At 50.3% G+C, this 17,784-nt stretch overlaps 1 protein-coding gene across 5 annotated transcripts in view; it reads right to left on the reverse strand.

The window, feature by feature from the left end:
• Positions 1 to 10,003: 10,003 nt before the first annotated feature.
• The window catches only part of ARRB1 (arrestin beta 1), a 78,630-nt gene continuing 70,849 nt past the window's right edge, over positions 10,004 to 17,784 (reverse strand). For all 5 annotated transcript variants that reach the window (XM_043481069.1, XM_043481071.1, XM_043481067.1 and 2 more), the window contains 2 exons: positions 17,557 to 17,608; positions 10,004 to 16,229 (listed from right to left, as the gene is read on the reverse strand). In XM_043481069.1, coding sequence (XP_043337004.1) covers positions 16,118 to 16,229; positions 17,557 to 17,608 — 164 coding nt within the window. In that variant the 3' untranslated portion in view covers positions 10,004 to 16,117. The remainder of the gene's footprint in view (positions 16,230 to 17,556; positions 17,609 to 17,784) is intronic.

The raw sequence follows: 17,784 nt of genomic DNA on the forward strand, positions 1-17,784 counted from the left end.
TACTCTGCTCTTGGAAGTGGTGCCATGTCATTCTTGCTGACCTGGGTCACTGAAGGGGGTGGGAGGGGACACTTAGAGCATTTTGGTCCTTCCTGAGATGAAGCAGTGACTCTTGATGTCTTTTCTCAGACTCTGGGGGAAAAAAAACGGGCTCTGACCGCACATTGTAGAATTGGGGCTAGACATATGGAGGGACTTCCTATTGGGATGGCATGGCTCTCCAAACCAGTTTTGCTTTTCATTCTGAGGTAGAGTTATCCACAGCCAGGGTGGGACCCTCTTCATCCTCTTACCCTTCAACTCCTCAACACTCGGTGGAGTGGGGGGTCATGGGGGTGATGTCGTTAGACTGATAAATTAACTAGCATCAGATGAGGCTGTCAAGGGAGGAAGTCCAGCTACAGAGAATCAGAGGCAGTTAATTCAGGCAGTAAAGAGGAGGACGCGTGATCTGCTGCTTTGGCATCATCTCCTCTGTTGAATTGGGCTTCCCTGGTGGCTGAGATGGTAAAGAATCAGTCTGCAATGCAGGAGACCTGGGTTCAATCCCTGGGTTGGGAAGATCCCTTGGAGGAAGGCATGGCAACCCATTCCAGTATTCTTGCCAGAGCAGCGTGGCAGGCTACAGTCCATGGGGTGTCAACGAGTCGGACACGACTGAGCGACTAAGCACAGCACCTCTGTTGAATTACCTGATCCTCCCTTATGTCCTGTCTCATGCCATGCTCTCCTGGCTGCAGGGCTAAGACCTGCACCTTGAGTATATGAGAGGCTGAGGGGAGGCAGCCTAGCAGTGTGTGTGTGTGTCTGTGTGTAGAATAGCTCCTTGAGATATGTGGACAAGAAGACAGGTGAGTTCTAGGTCATTGGGGTCAGGACAAGAGGCTCTCTCCTCCTCAAGGTCCCCAGGCTGGATTATTTTGCATTTAGGGTCTCAGAGCCCTGGAATTGCATGGCAAATGTCTAGAAATCTGGCATTTTAGAATCTTGAAGTTCTAGAATGTGTGTCTTCTAAACATTGAAAGGGACCTCCGAGGTGATGTGGGAAACCTGGTAAATTGTGTCAGCAAGGAGCACCCTCTCTCTGTGAGGAGCCCAATCCCTCCCTTCCACTTTTAGGGCCAGAGAAAGCAACCTGGGACTCCTTGACAGTCCCAGCTTTGCCTTGAGGCCAAGAACACTCCTCACCCCAGCTGGCTTTTCTCCGAGTGGTTGGCAGTGTACGAGTCTCCTTATATTCTCCAAGCAAATTCCCTACCCCTGCTCTCAGTCATTCCTCATGAGAAAGGGTTAAATTCTTTTGAAGCATTTCCATCTGTCAGTGGCCCTCAAAGAGTGCCCCGCCAGTCCCACAGGACAAAATAGTGATGGTTTCTAACAAGGTTAGAGAACTGTATCTCTAACAGGTCACCCCCACCCTCAGTTCCAAAGACATGTCCTCTGGCACTGTAACCTAAGACTGCAGTAAGTCCTGGCATATAAAACATGCTACTAGTTGTGGCTCACTGTCAGCAAAAATCCTTGAGGGTTTTGGATGAGAGCTGATGCTAAGTATCAAATCAATAGTTGTCAAAAATCAACAAATTGAGTACCTAAGTTATGCTAGTTGATATTTAACCTTAGTGTCATTCACTGATTCCCATTAAATGTTGTCTCTGAGCTGCTTCCCTTCTTGCAGCCTTGCAGTGGCTTTGGGCTTTATGGCATGATCAGCAGGTCCCCAGGGGCCCCAGCCTCTTCTGCAGATCCAGCCATTTGCTAACTCTCTACTGAATACAACTTTGCCAGTCCTAGAAAAGCTAATGACCTGGGGGAGAAATTATATTCAATCAAATTCTAGAGAAACGAAGTCATAGGAAACTGCGTGCTCAGAGTAGAGGCTCCTGTATCCAGTCTAAGGAAATTTCTTAAAGTCACGTTTGAACAGGATTTTGAAGGATGAATAGGAGTTTGCTGAACAGAGATCAAAAGAATCAGCTTCTGCAAAGGCGTGGAGACAGGAAGATCTATTAGTCTGAGAATTCAAAAAGACTGTTTATGGCTGGGGTAGATAGGAAGATGTTTGTGGGTAAGATGGTTCTGCGTTCCCCTCACTCTCCACTGCACTAGAGGGACTTCCACCCTCAGAGGAGAACCTAGGGAAGCAGGGAGATGCGATATGTGGGCCAGGAGAACTGCATGCTTCTCTCGCTTGTTCCTTCCTTCTTTTTGTGCCCATCCTTTTTGTGGCAAGCCTCATGCTGAGCTAAGGAGACAGAGGAATCAGCTAAGCTGTGTCCACAGGAGGCCAGATGGGCATGGGGGTAAGGGAAGGGGTCACAAAGAGGCCTTGCAGAAAAAGGTGAGATGGAGGGGTCTGGCTGGTTCTCCCCTGACACCCTGATGTCACCCCCTCACTGCAGACCCTCTCAGCAGCACCAAGGACCCACCGAATGGCCAGCCTCCCCCTCTAATCAGATGCTGTGAATGCTGCTGGAAGTGTGAGGTAGGCAGGGGACTGCAGGGGCCAAGTGCCGGGGGGAAGCTCCAACCAGGATGTGCCCTTAAAGAGCAGGTAAGTTAAAGACTTCCCTGGTGGTCCAATGCCTAGGAGTCTGTGCTCCCAATGCAGGGGACTGGGATTCCATCCCTGGTCAGGGAACTGGATCTCACTAGTTCTGCAACTAAAACTCAGCACAGCCAAATAATTTTTTTTTTTTTTTTAAGAGCAGGTAGGATAGAGAGCAGGTAGAAAGGGAGAAAAAAGATGTGTGACTGTCAGAAATGTGACAGACAGGAGGCCGCTCTGAGGCAAGAAAACTGTCAGACTTCCTGGGGTTCGGTGACCCTGTGAAACCTGAAATTTCCTCTCAAAAACAGAGGAGAGCCATGATCACCATCTCCTTGAGGAGGCATTTACTTCTATGACCCCATTCCTCCCCCGGCCCCTCAGTTCTGGGATGAGAACCAGAGAGGGCCCAGCTGGAGTCCAGAGGGCTGGCGTTCAGTCTGAGCTCAGCATGACTCGCCATGTCGTCTGGTCCCTGCTCAGTCAGAAACACAGGTTAGGCCCCATTGTGTGCTTGGGTGCTGGGGATTCAGCAATGAACCCCTAAGAGCCGGCTTTTACCTGCTAGGTTTGTTCCACCCCTGGCCATGGACATCCCCTGCCCTTCCCTGGCTCCAGGTTCCTCCTGTCCAGACTGGGGGCTGGACTTGTGACCTCCAGAGGCACTGTCTGCTCTCACTGAGGTCCATCTCCTTCTTCATTAAGTCTGCCTGGCAGACTCACGGCCCTAATTTATGGGCATGGCCTTTCCTGGACTGGGAGAAGTGACCGGGGCAGTTAATATTCCTGTGGTAATGCGCTTGGCTGCCTGAGTCCCCTTCTTGGCTCCCTCACCCCCCTCTCTCACCGCCTCTACCTTCTTCCTTCAGCACTGCTTCGTGGTGACTTGCCCAGGGGAGGCCGGTCTTCTGGAGACCACCTCAGCTAACCCTTCTGTGTACTGATGGGGGAGTTGAGGCCCAGCGAGTGCAGGAGCCCATCCAGAGCACACCAGGTGTCGGGAGCAGAGCCGATCCACAGCTCTGGATGCCCCCTGGGGTCTTCCCTTGCCCTGCTCTGGGTCTGAGTACCTGGCCGGGCTTCCCAAACTCCTGACTCTGTATCTGTACCTCTGTGGCCATTGCCTCCTGCGGCCAGGCCTGTGGGGACCTGGAGATAAAAAGCCAACAAAGAAGGGGTGGGGAGCCCTCTTTAACCTCTATCAGCAGCTTCCTGCAGGCCTCAGAAACCCCCTCCAGCCTCCTACCAGCAGAAACCCTGCTGAGGGCTCCCTCTCAAAGAAGGGACATCTCTTCCCATCTCTGAGAGGAGAAAGGGGTTTGCTCTGGACCCCCAGGCTCCGAGGTCCCTCTGCCTGAAAATCATCCTTTCTCAGCCTCTCATCTCTGCTAGCACCTGCTGAGATGGGCCACATCCTGTGCTTAGTAAAGATGGGGTCGCTGGGATAGTGGAGGCAAGGGAGGTTAAGTCCTAACTAAGGTGACTGTCCAAGCGAGGAAATCTTGGAGAGCACAAGGGACCTCTATTAATAATTATGCTGGGACAAGAACAAGTTAGGACAGTACCAGGCTGCTGGCCCTGGACTCTAGTGACTTAAGACCTGGAGGGGTAAAGAAAAAGTGCTAGACTGCTAGTCTGCCAGCACTGGATTCACTCTCTGTCCTTGAGCCTGTCCTCCAGCCATGCTGGATGACTTCTTGAATGCCATTCTCCAGCCATACCAGGCTACTCAGATTGTTAGTACAAGTTTCCAGCTATTCCAGGACCCCCACACCTTTGCTCCCACAGTGCTCTCTGCCCGGGATCCTTACCCCCAACAGAGAGCAGCAGGACGTTTCAAGAGTCCCCTCTGCTTTCCTGACCTGTCTTCCTCCTGTCGCCAGACCCGCAGGCTTCCATGTGGGCTGGTTTGTTTTCTGGCCCATTGTCTGCACCAGACTAGATGCCCCCCGCCCCAGGGGCTGGGCTCAGTTCCCTTTTGGGTGCCTGACCCTGGTGCTCAGAGATACGCGAGCACTGTCTCTGCCCCACAGAAACCTGAAGCACGGGGGAAAAGCCATTATGTGGGGCTCGTGGCCTCCTTCTGCTGTGTGTCAGATGTCCACACCCTGTAACTTCCACAACCTCTCACCTCAATTGAACTGGGGCTGCAGTTACAGAAGATGCCTGTGTGGCCAGCTCCTTGTTACTAGTCAATAAAGTGAGAAAACAGAACACGCAGCTTTAGAATATATATGCAAAACATAATTTAGCTTTAATTTCTAGACTTTGACTTTTTAATACGATTATCGCTTTCTAGTCCTCCGTTTGGGATTCTTGTCCAGCGTCCTATATGGGCAACATCTGCCTCTGGCTCTGGCTTGGTTCCTTGACCCAGGGGGCAGTGACATCTATTGGCCGGTTTGTGTAAGAGCAGAACCAGTTTTTAAAAAATGCTTTCCATACATGTGCCATCTGCTGGTGGACATGGGAATGTTCCTTCCTTCTTTTAGTAAAACCTGTTCAGCAAGTATTTTATAAAGTGCCTACTATGTGCCAAGTACTATGTTCGACAGAAGCTAGCGTTTTTCTAGGCACTTTACATATATTAACCCATTTTAACCTGATGACAATTCTATGAAGTAGGTATGATTTATTTTTGGCTGTGCCAGTTGCCAGCTTTCTCTAGCTGTGGGGAGAGGGGGCTACTCTTTGTTCCGGTGTGTGGGCTTCTCATTGCGGTGGCTTCTGTTGTTGCAGAGCACAGGCTCTACACACTCAGGCTTCAGTAGTTGTGGCACATGGGCTTAGTTGTCCCGCAGTATGTGGAATCCTCTAGACCAGGGACTGAACTTATGTCTCCTGTATTGGCAGACTGCTTCTTAACCACTAGACCACCAGGGAAGTCCCTATGAAGTAATTATTATCATTCCTACTTTACAAATGAAGAAACTATGGCAACTGAAGAAGAATTTGCTGAAGGTCACAGTGCTAATAAGGGTCAAGGTAGGCTAAGAACTCAGAGCCCATGTGCTTGGATCATAAACAAGTAAACAAACAAGATACTTTTTATGAGGAAAATAGAGTGATGTAAGAGTGATGGGTAAGTGTGTCCTTTTAATGGGGTAATCAGGCAGGCTTCTCTGAGAAGGTGTCTTACCCTGAAGAACGGGAAGGAAGGAGCTCTGCAAAGAGCCTGGGAAAGATGAATCCACGCAGAAGAAACCGAGTGCAAAGGTGCAGAGGCTGAATATTTAATACTGAGTGGGAAGCTGGTTCTGGCCATTCTGAATACTTCGCCAATCAGTTCTTCCCTACCTGGCCGCAGCCTCTGCCTCTCTAAGCCAGATCCCTTTCCCAGCTTCCTCCCTGACCCCTCTGCCTCTGGCCTTCTCCTCTGGTCCATCCTCTGCAAAACAGCCAAAGTGATCCTAAAAATGCATGAATCTGATCCATCGCACTGTCCTGCTTAAAACCTGTCCCACTAACTACTTTCTGGATTAAAAAAAAAAACAAAACCAAGCCCTTTGGGCTAATTATCTGTAACCTTCCTCCCCGTGGCTATGGTTTGGTCCCATCTCCCATTAGCTCTTCTGGTTGCCTTCATTCTAGCCACATCGAAGTCCTTACAATTCCCTGAAGGTCTCAGTTTGTCTCACTCCTGAGGCTTCCCATGTGCCACCTCTTCTATTTGGAATGCCTATAGCTTGTCCTCACTTGCTTAACTGCTTCTCATCCTTCACAAGTCAGTTGAAGGAATTCCTTCTCTAGGAAGCTTGCCTTATTTCCTACCCTACCCACCCCTCCTTAGTGCTCCATGGCGTGACATGTGTGCATGTCAGCCCCCCATCCCCAATATCCTCAACATCAAGTCCAAATCTTTGTCGTCATGCCTTATATTCTTGTGAATTTGTGAGCTCCTTGAAGGAAAGGATAATCTTATTTATCTTTCTGTCTTCAGGGTCCAACATTAGCCCCAGCAAATGGTATGAGCCCTATAAATATTGTTTGTAGTTTGTGAGCTATAAATTGTTTAGTTTTTTACTTTTTTTTTTGCTTTTTATTGAGATACATCTTTGCATAGAGTAAAAATACACTCTTTTCTGGCATACAGTTGATTTTGACAATCAAGACATGAAACAGTTCCATCACCCTCCAAAGTACCTCCTGCTGCCCCTATGTAGACAACCCTTCAGATCAACTTCAGTCACTGGCTACTAGTGGTCTGTTTTCCATCCCCATAGTTTTGCCTTTTCCAGAATGTCATATAAATAGATGCATATGTATTTGTCCTTTTAAGTCTAGCTTCTTTTGTTAGCATGATGCTTTTGAGACTCATCCTTATTGTATGTATGACTCATTTGTTCATTTTTATTGCTGAATAGTATTCCATTGTATGACTATATAATAGTTTATCCATTCACACTAGCTGAAGAGCATTTGGGATATTTTAAGCTATGTGTACATCTATTATTTACATTCACATACAGGTTTTTGCAGGGACAAGACTTTTCATTTATTTTGGGAGTGGAACTTTTAAGTCTTATAATAAGTATCTTTAATAGTGGTAAAAAACCTGCCTGCCAATGCAGAAGACCTAGGAGTCACAGGTTCACTCCCTGGGTTGGGAAGATCCCCTGGAGGAAGAAATGGCAATCTACTCCAGTATTCTTGCCTGGAGAATCCCATAGAAAGAAGAGCCTGGCGGGCAACAGTCCATTAGGTCGCAGAGTTGGACACAACTGAAGCAACTTAGCACGCATGCAGACTTATAAGAAACTGCCAAATTGTTCTCCAAAGCATCTGTACCATTCTGTATCCTTACCAGCAGTGTTCCATTTCCTTCACAGTCTCACCAGCTCTGTTTATAGGAAACAACAATTAGATAGCCTTTGCACGTTTTTGGGAGATCAGTTGATATGTGCTGGCCTATTTTTGGATTCTGGAGGTCATTTCATTGATGTGTCTATTCTTTCATCAGAACCACTCTGTCTTAATTACTGTAGCTTCACAGTAAGTCTTGAGAACAAGGAGTAAACAACTCCAATTGTTCCTTTTAAAAACTGCCTGGCTAGTCTAGTTCCTTTATTTTTCCATATAAATTTTAGGATTACATTGTCTACATCTGTAAAAAAGATCCTGCAGAGATCTTGATTTGGATTGCACTGAATCTATAGTCAGTTTGGAAAGAATTGATACCTTAACAATATTGAGTTTTCTAATCCATGAACATAGTACATGCCTCAATCTGTTTAGGTCTTCTTTCTTTCATCGATATTTGTTACTTTAGAGATGTACATAGAGATTATGCACATATTTTGCTATACTCATACCTAAGTATTTCCATTTTGGTGCTACTGTAGGTGGTGTTATCTTTTTATTTGGCATCGTCTTTTAAAATGTCAAGATCCAGTTGTTTCATGTTACTATACAGAAATACAATTGATTTTTGTATATTGAGCATGCATCCTCATTGGGGGCTTCCCAGGCAGTGCAGTGGTAAAGAATTTGCCTGCCACTGCAGGAGACTCAAGAGACGCGGGTTCAATCCCTGGGTTGGGAAGATCCCCTGGAAGAGGAAATAGCAACACATTCCAGTATTCTTGCCTGGAAAATTCCATGGATAGATGAGTCTGGTGGGCTATAGCCCAGGGGGTTGCAAAGAGTCAGACACGACTGAGCTACTGAGCACGGCATGTCCTCATTGATCATGCATCTTCTTTTTCTGGTTCTTTGTATGTTAAGTAATTTCAGATTGTATCCTGGATTCTGTGAGTGTTATATGGTGTAGACTCTGGGTTGGTGTTGGGTTTTGTTGTTGCTGTTGTTTTAAGAAGAAAACAACTAATTTAGTTTCAGACCCAAAGTTGTGTCTCACCTTCTGTTGGTGGTGGTTCTAATTTCAACACAAATCCACAAAAGAAAAGAGAAATAAAAGGGAAATTTAAACCATGCAGCTTACTTTTCCAAAGTTTTGCTCCCCTGGACCACCTGCCTGCTTTTGTTTGATTTTCAGAGTCATTAGGTAGTTGTGTTTTGTTTTTTTGTCCAGAGTTTTTATGTAATCAGTAGGAGAGACAAGTTCTAGTGGACTTTGTCTCGATCAGAATTTGAAACACCTATGCTGAAATTTTTAAAAAGCTAAGAGAAGTGAAGTCTCAAAACACCATGAAGACAGTGACAGCAGAAGAAAAGCTCAAAACTAAAGAGGCAATAGTAAACACCTCTCCTATGTTTAGATTCCTGTTCAGGTGTCAGGGCGCTCCTAAATGGTGGTATCCAGGCCAATAGGATTATTTCTGTTTTTTTGATGAGAATATTAAAGAGCTGGTCATTTGCCTATTTGGTCTCAGATCTAATCCCCTGATTTTCTCCTGTTCTATATTGCAAGGCATTGACCATTGTAGGCTACATTTCCCCCATTCTGTGAATATTAGCTTCTAATTAAGAGTCTGCCAATAGGAGGGCAGGAGAGAAGAAACCACAGAGTATTTCTCCCACTCTGCTTTGGAAGCATCCCAGGAATAGAGGTCTTTCTTCTCTGGTCTGGATTCATCAGATACCCTCTCCCTCCACATCCCCGCTGGGCTTCCCTGGTCCTTGGCTCAGTAACACCACCTCCTCTCCCTGTCCTTCCACCCTACAGGTGGTAGTCATTTCCTGTTGTACCTGGGTTGCCCTTTTCAACTCTTGCAACATTTTTATAACCAGTTTCTTTGATCTGATTAAATACTGGCATAGGCTTTGTTTATCTGGACTTGGACTGACACAGTCCATGAGGGAGGGCAGAATCAAAGCTCTAGCTCCTGTCTCCTGACTCAGGAGACACTGACAGTGTCTTTCCATCACCCTTCTCTAGCTGGAAGGAGAGTCAGAGGAAACAGACCAGCTTCTGGCCAACCAGGAGGGCAATGCACTGATCTAAGCTGCACATTATTTTACAGGAGTGTAAAAAAAATTGTTCCACATATATGACCAATTTCCTAGAGAAATTATCTTGTATCCAGCAGCACCTTCCTTTCGTATGAATACAGTATCCTGTCATTTAGGACTCTGAATCTTCCTCATCCGTACCACCACTCCTCCATGAGTTCTTTTCAAACAGGCAGTAGGTAAGTCATACAAAACCCAAGTGACTTTGGGGAGATCCAACAGAGCAGAAGAGACTTGAATAAGAACCAGGGCAGCACTCCAGCTGAAGAGGTCAGCAACGCCAAAGAGAAGATGGGATGGCTTTATCCTAGGAGCAAAGTCACGGGATCCAGTGGGGTCTGAGACGGGTCAGAGGTTTGGCAACTCCCCCAGTTGCAACTCCCCTAAGGCTGCTACATGGCAGCGAGGGGAGGAGAAGCCGTGAGGAACCCGGTTGGAGTTGGAGCTAACACGTGGCCCAGCCAGTCCAGGGCAGCCAGACAGCATTTTCTGGTCTATGTCCTGCCATGGGCTTATGAGACAGAAATAAAAGCACAGTCGGCATCTGTCACAAAAGACCTTTAATGGTCTCCTACTTATGGTTCTTTTGTTCATTTGTCCTGTTAAGAGTTGATAAACTGTAATAACTTATCTGACATAATAAGGAATGCCACAGGTACAACAGATAAACCTGGAAGGTGGCCCAGGAATAAGGGTATCACAAAAGAATCACTTAACAGAAGGACCACAGACCTGGAGACCAGTTCTCAGTCACTTGTCACTCCCCACACCCCGGCTGAGCGCTGGCTCCCACTGGGAAGGAAGAGGCAGCCCCCTCCCCCAGCAACTGTGGCTAGACCCCAACACTGAGCAGAAATGCTCCAGGAAGATGGTCATCCTACACGGATCCCAAGTGCTCTTGGATCTGCAGAGCAGGCCATGATGCATCCTGAGTTGGTGAGTCCCCCTTCATACCCACCTCTCCCATGACCCTTGCAGCAATCCCTTTGAGGCGGGCAAAGCCTGGCACTATCTCCACCTTACACAAGGGGGAACTGAGGTCAGGACCCCAAGGGCACACTTGGACTGAACACAGAATAGCACTTGGCACTCTTTCTCCCATGCCACGTGGTTTGTTGAGTCCTAAGTCTAACATTTTCACCTGGAATTCCCTGGGTGGGGGCCAGGCAGGATTCTGTGCCAAGAGTTGGTCCAGGTCTCCCCAAAGTGCCCACCTCTTAGTCACCCCTGGTGAGGGACCTGGGCAGAGGGGCAGGCCAGCAAGAAGAGAATTTGGAGGATTGCAGGTGGGGGGACCAGCCTCTCTTCAGGGACCCGCCTGTAGCCCACACACTCAGTTGATTATAAATGTGGGAACAGAATCCTATCAGAATTGCTTCAGGGAGATTTGCTGCTTAAAAGGAATCTGGAGGAATCCTGCCTTCATAAGAGGGACTTTGGTCATAAAGTCCTCCCTCAGCATTTCTTTTTTGAAATCTGGACTTCCCTCCACCTGGCTGTATATTAAAGAAGAACCCAACTCTATTTTCCTATCACACTGCTTCTCTATCATCTCATGGGCCCGGGTCAGGAAAGTCAGGTGTCACACTGGGGCACAGACACAAGTCCTGGGGTGGGGCTGGGCCTCTTTGCTTCATTCACGGCCCCCCACACTGCCTGGGCCATTATCGGGGACAAGACCCATCCTCACAGCACCAGGCCCCCGCCCAAGTCAAACCCAGGCCAGAGCTTCAGTGGGGGTGAGCTACAAAACCATCAAGTGTTTGCATGTTTACATGTGTGTACATGTATGTGTGTGTGTGTGAATAAGCAAATGTTTGGGCCTGGGTCTGTGATGCAAGTTCCAATACGAAGATACTTTGTATTGGAATGCTGGGGCCATTCCAGCATGAAAAGCAAGAATAGAACCTGTGCTTGCTGGTCTAGGATCAAACCTCAGAATGGTGGTTTGAAGTTTTTTTTCAAGAGAAGTTTGAAGGTGAAACCTTGATAGGCAAGACAGATAAAAGAAGAGTTGTTCTGGTGGAAGTAGGAATGAGGGGGTGGGGAGGGCTGGAGACATAGCCTTTGCCTCCACCCCCATCTTCCCACCTTAGCAGCCCCTGACAAAGCTCTGTGGAATACAGGGGTTCCACAGCACTTGGTTAGAAAACAAGTGCTTCAGAGTCTGTGGATCATGGGTCCCGGGGACCTGTGCTTTGACTTCCCTTTTGGGGTGAAGAGTTGGAAGAGAGTGATGGGTGGTGGAGGGGGAGAATGTTCCCCCTTCAATGGGCCTCTCTCTGGAGCCACTGTGCAGTGAGTCTGCAGGGGAGCGGTAGAGATGGGGATCCTGCTCCACAGTTAGGCCATTTCAGTCCTGGAAGGAGGACAGAAGTGGTGGAGCTGCCTGGGCCAGAACGAATTGCCAGGCCCAAGGCAGGCTTACACACGAGGGTGGGGAGAGTCTGTTTTGGTCCATGTTGACTTTAAAAACATCTGAACGAGTATACGCCTATGTCCAAGGGACCCTAGGAGAGTTCAAGACTGGGGCCTAATGCCTTCCTCCAGAATAGGTGGAGGATGCCCAGCCCCCAGTCGCTGGCAGGAGGGAAGCTGCCACTGTGGGCTGCTGAAACCACCAGGGATGAGTCAGCTGGGACTCAGATCTCAGAGTTAAGAGGCCTGGGCTTTCCTTGAGCCCAAATCCCTCCCGTGTGTCACCAAGAAGTGACAATTGGCAGCTCTGGTTGATCCTGGAGGGGGACTGACACTTTGAAGGGGCAGGCAATTTCTATTCCACCTCACCCTTGGGGTTCTCCAGCAGGGAAGTTGGGGGGGGGGGCTGTTCAGCTGTGCTAGGTCTGGGGACTGGAGGCTCTTCCGAACCTGGGATCAGATCCAAGCCTTCCTGGCCTCTGACACCAAGATGCACCCAGCCCCCGAATCACTGACACTATCCATGTCTCTCTGTCTTGGTTGCTGGGACCACGGCCTGGGGGGCAGACGTTCCTGAACAGTGTCTGAATTTCCTTCTCAGCTGGGTCATCAAAGCCAAACTGGCCTCCTCTCATTCTGGTTGACCTCTGCCTAAGTGAGACGGGAGCAAGAGACGGAGGAGGTGGGTGGGAGGGCTCCACTGGCAGCACACTTCTTGTGTGACCCTGGGCTGCTCCCCCACAGTGGCAGGGCCACGGCCTGAACAGCCATTTGCAAATTACAGAGCTGATTCTCATCTCCTTTGGGCCTCACAAGTCCCTTGAGTTGGGTGGGAAAGAAATGACTGTCCCATTTTACAGTTAGAGAAACCACACCCAGGCGGTTGTATGAGACATTCAAGGCTCCTCGGCTGGGTGGCAACAGCCAGTGGGGAGAGGCATCATGGACTTCTGGGCCAGGGTACTCTTCACTGCACCATGTGGGACCAGCTTGTCAGGAACTCCCCTAGCTGAACCAAGACCCAAGCGAGCTCACCTTGCCGGTCTGGGCTCTGAGGAGGCCGGTGGAGTCCAGCCAAAGAACTCAGTCCTTACCTTCCTAAGGACTGCACTCCTCTCTTGGCTGGGAAGGTGAGGAAGTCCAGCTGGCTCTCTGCCTGTAGACTTCCACCCAGGCCATGCTCTTCCTTCCTGCCCAGACTGCTATCTACATGCCACCCACTGCAAAGTCTCAGTGTGGAGAGACGTGGTCAGCACAGCCACAAATGTGTGGACAGAGACAGCCAGGACTGTGGGCTGGTGCCTGGAGCCCAGTGGGGCTCCCCACCCCCCGTTTCATTCCAGGGGTTCACCAGGACCAGGCTGACTCCAGATGGAGAGGGGCCCTGCAGAGAAGGGGCTGCAGGAAGGGGTGGGGTCTGGAGCCAAGCAGAGGCTTGGAAAGATCATCTGGGCCCTTCTCAGTAAGAAGGCTGAGTGTTCACTGCTGCCGTGCATGGCTGTGTGGGAGGGCACTCAGCCCAGGGACATGTGGGGCTGAACGCCAGCCTGTGACCACTTGGGAAGCTGTGCATGCCTAAGTGGGTTGAATCCACCTGGAAGAGGCACCATTTCTAACTCACATCAAGGCACTGTACGGGCTAGCAGCAACCATGGAGCCCTGAATGCAATGGCCCCTCATTACTTCCCCTGTAACTCTCCCTTGACCGCTTTCTGAGGACAGGGGCTGGGACTGACCCAACTCTGTGTCTCCAGCGCTTAGCACCAAGTGGAGAAGTTGTCAGCCAAGCCTGGTTAAGCCAAATGAACCTGACCACTGCTCTTCTGTAGTCCTGGGCCCAAAGAGGAAACAAAAGGTTAAACAGGCCCATGATGCTTCTTGCAGCTGGGAAAATTTCATTTCAGTGCTGTGATAAACCCAAAATGGTCAATGTGATTTTGAGGTGGAAGGAGGTCAAGAAACCAGCCTGACAAAGCTTTTGTGTGACTGCATTAGGGACATGGAGAGAGGTCTATTTGTAGGTAAGTGATCACCCCAAATCCTAAAGGGTCTTATACCAGCCCCAAAGGTTCCAGAAGACGACCCTGAAGAGTGTATGCTTGCCATACCTTGTTCCAACAATTCATTAACTCTCCAGATGCCCAATGAGGTACAAACTGTCCAGCAAGCTCTGGGAGGGACTGGATGCAGTTGGGACCCTAGAATTGACTGGGGGAGGATGACTGTCCCAAGCTGACTTGTTTCTGACATGGAGTGGAGGTCCCTGGAGTGAGATTCAGTAGGGAAGGGCTGGGGTGCAGTGCCAGGCCTATGAACTGGGTAATTTCACCATCGAAAATGGTTGCAAAGTCCATCCCAGGAGGGGCTGGACTGAAGAGCTGAGATCCAACTTGTATAATAAAACTTGGCCATCTCTCTTTTCACAACTATGGGGCAGGGATAGAAAGGAGCAAGAGACCCCCTTGCCCTTCTAATCAATACATTTGATTGGGTATGAGGTAAACTTCAGGACATCCAAAGAGGGTGTGAAATAGGGCAGTGCCTATCACAAGCTCTCTTCCCCTCCCCCCGCCACGTCTCAGCAAATACAAGCAAATACAAATACCTTCTGTAATACTTGGTCCCTAGGGCCAAGCGGCTCATGCTCACTACAGCCACAGCTTGACATCAAGCAACCGCCCACCCTGCCCCAGCCCAGGGAGCTTAGAAGGGCCCTTCTGAGGCCTGGAGTGGGTGTGGGGTGGTGGTGCTAGGTGCCCTCCATTGCCCCACTACCCCTGGGGTTCAGTGAATCCTCCTTGATGGCAGACAGATCAGAATCAGTGGTTCTGGCTCCAGACCAGAAACCCCAATGTTCACAAATTCTTGGAGGAAGAGCTGGGAAGGCCCTTTGTGATCATCTGGTCGAACCCCTTGGTTTTCTAGGTGAAGTGCTGAGGCCCAGAGATGGAAAGTCACACAGCCCAAAGTCACATAGCAATGAGCATCAAAGGTCAGAGAAAAACAGAGAACTTTTAACACTTTCTGCCTCATTGTCTGCCTGCCCTGTTGCCCTGGAAGTGTGCCCCATGTCCTAATCACACCAACATCAGCCCATGGGTACTGCACACCCGTGACACGGAGCCACTGTGTGTGTGTGTTGGGGGGGGGGTGTTTCCCCATGAAAACAAAGGAGTCCCCCTTCCTTTTAGGTGAAGACAACTCAGTGGACCTTTCCACCTTCTAGGGAAGGACCCGCTTTGACTGTGGGCACAGTGGTCTCAGGGGCTCTCTTCCCGTCTAGCCCTGGAGACCTGCAAGGGCAGGAAGACACTGGTGGCATCAGTCATTCTAGCCCTTCAGCCTTGCTTCCCACCAGCTCGCTGATCCCTCTTAAGGAAGGGAGCTGGGCAGACTCTCATCTTCTCACCCCACCCCCATCTCAGAGTCACCCTTCAGGACACCTCCTCGAGACCTTGGTGCCTTCTGAAGACCCCTCCCTTCTCTCTGTCTTGCTCTGTGCGTATCTGTGGATGAGACAAGGCAGCTAGGATATGACATCCTGACGATACTGAAATAGACTTGGGCTACTTCACATGACTTGCCTTAGACTAGGTAACTGCTGGTAAGAAAGTCAGCCCAACTGCTTTGCTCCATTCCTGGGGGTCTACAAGCCTTCACCAAGGTCACTGTCAGTCACAGAGAGACGGGGGCAGGGATAAGGGAGGAAGAAGACAGGTGTTTGGTGGGTCCGAACTTCGAGCAGAACTGTGTGGAAAATCTATCCAGGGGTCTGTCCCTTCCCAGCCAGAGGAGGGTGGCCTTCAAAGCGGTCATGTTTTAGCTGCCAGAACTGTATTAATCACCTGGGACAGTGGCCACATCCTCTCACGTGTCTTGAGCCCCCATACCCACCCTGCCAAACCCTTGTGGCCCATCTTCCCCTTTCTGCTCCCCATCCTGAGTCAAATTCCAAGGCCAGAGCTGTGCTGGCCTGTCTGGGGGTCAACAGGAAAAGAGGGGGGATGGAGAAGTGATGCAGTGAGAGGGTGAGGGTGGTGCCTGTGGCCCTGTTGGCATGGTGATGGGGGCCAATCCTGAGGCCAGGGGTTCGCCACCATGACCTGGAAGACCGCTGAGGCCCCCTGGTAGAAACTGGAAGAACAAAGGGGAAGGGGAGCCAGGACAGGAAGAAGACGAACAAGCATCCTAGTGCATGAGAGTGGTCCTAGAGCTGCCCAGAGGGAGGGCGGCCCCAGTCTATCTGTCGTTGAGCCGTGGAGAGCCGGTACCATCCTCCTCTTCCTCCTTGTCATCCTTCATGCCTTTTAGTCTCTGCCGGGCAAAGTCCTCAAACACAATGTCGTCATCGCTGGTAGGAAAGACAAGGAAACAGGCATGTTTGCAGGGCAGGAAGAGGAGGCTTATCCAGAGGGGTCAGAGAGCCTGCACAGCCCAGCGGGACCCAGAGGCCGGCTTCTGGGACTGGTCTTGGATAGAAAGGCCTGCCAGGCCAGCACATCTGGATGCCCATCAATGACAGTGGGACCAGCCAGTTGCGGAAATACCAGGGGGAAGCATGAGTTTGCTAAGGGCTGGAAATTGACCCAGCTCTGGAGAAGCTGGGGTTCAGGCACACATCAAATTGTGGGTGGGGGCGGGGAGTGAGGCAGGGTTAGGGCCAGAGGAGGAACTTATTTCCACAAAGAGGCCAGGCTGACAGCAGTTTCACAGCATATTCTGAGTCTCCCAAGAACAGGCCCAGGAAACCCCATCCACCCACCCAAAGAACTACCCTCAGGAAGCATTCCTGTTTTCTGAGAAAACCCCAAAGGCCCTTTCTCCAGGGAAAGGTCAGCTCACATTCTACCCTGAGGGATCTTGGATACACAGGGTCTATGGGGGCTGGGGTGGGGGCTAGGCAAAGCCAAATGGGGGTGTAGAGCAGAAAAAATGTGAGTGGAGAAAGAGGGTGCCTGAGTGGGGTTTCAGGGCTAAGGGCTGCCTCTAAGAACAGTGAGCTCCCTTCTACTAATAAAACATGTCCACATGGGCCCACTCTCCAGGCCCCAGCCCCACAGAATTCAGCCAACTGCCCGGGGTATCCTCCATGGGGTGACTTAAGACCCAACACATCTCCTGGAGGACAAAGGAAGCATAGATTTGGAGCTGGAGCGAGAAAGCTGCTTGGCCCTGGAGGTGGTTCATGATGTCTGCCCAGGTCCTCCCCTCTGGCCACTGTCCCGTGAGGTGACAGCCTTTGACCACAGGGTCATCCATACTGGTCCTCACGAGTCAGAAACAAGAAGATCCCCAGAACCTTCCCCACCCCACAGCCTGATTCCACTGGCTGGACACCAGCCAAGCCGGAGGGTCCCAGTCCAGGGCCACAAACCAGCCCTGTGACAGCCGAGCAGGTGCTGTGGATGGACGGACGGACTGACGGACTGACGGACGTGCAAGGACGAGGGAGGAAGACAGACCCCACCAAGGCAGGAGGAAGAGGAACAGGCACCGAGGGTCCTTCAAGTCACATGCAGGCAAGCGGGTTGCTGAGGAGGCGAGCAGAGGCGGCTCTCAGCAGACGGGTTAGACCAGCTGCTCCTCGGGGTTAATTAGCATAAATGCAAATAACCAGGTAGCCCCGCCCACCGCCCAAGGCCCGCCCCGCCCATGTCTGCAGGCAAGGTTCTGCTTACTTGGTGTCAAGTTCAATGAGATTGGTATCTACTGGCGTCTCGTGCTCTGGAACTAAACACAGGGCAGATGACCGCCCACGGGTTACTGTTGAGTGGGCGAGGGGGCAGGTGGGCACAGGTCCTCACCCCGGGACAACTAAGCTAAGGCAGGGCAGGGAAAAGGAGAAAGCGGAAGTGAGGAAGCCAGGGCTGGTCCCTGGTCTCGGAAACACCTCAAATCATCCTAAA

Source organism: Cervus canadensis, chromosome 11, assembly GCF_019320065.1.
Source record: "Cervus canadensis isolate Bull #8, Minnesota chromosome 11, ASM1932006v1, whole genome shotgun sequence".
Taxonomy (NCBI): domain Eukaryota; kingdom Metazoa; phylum Chordata; class Mammalia; order Artiodactyla; family Cervidae; genus Cervus; species Cervus canadensis.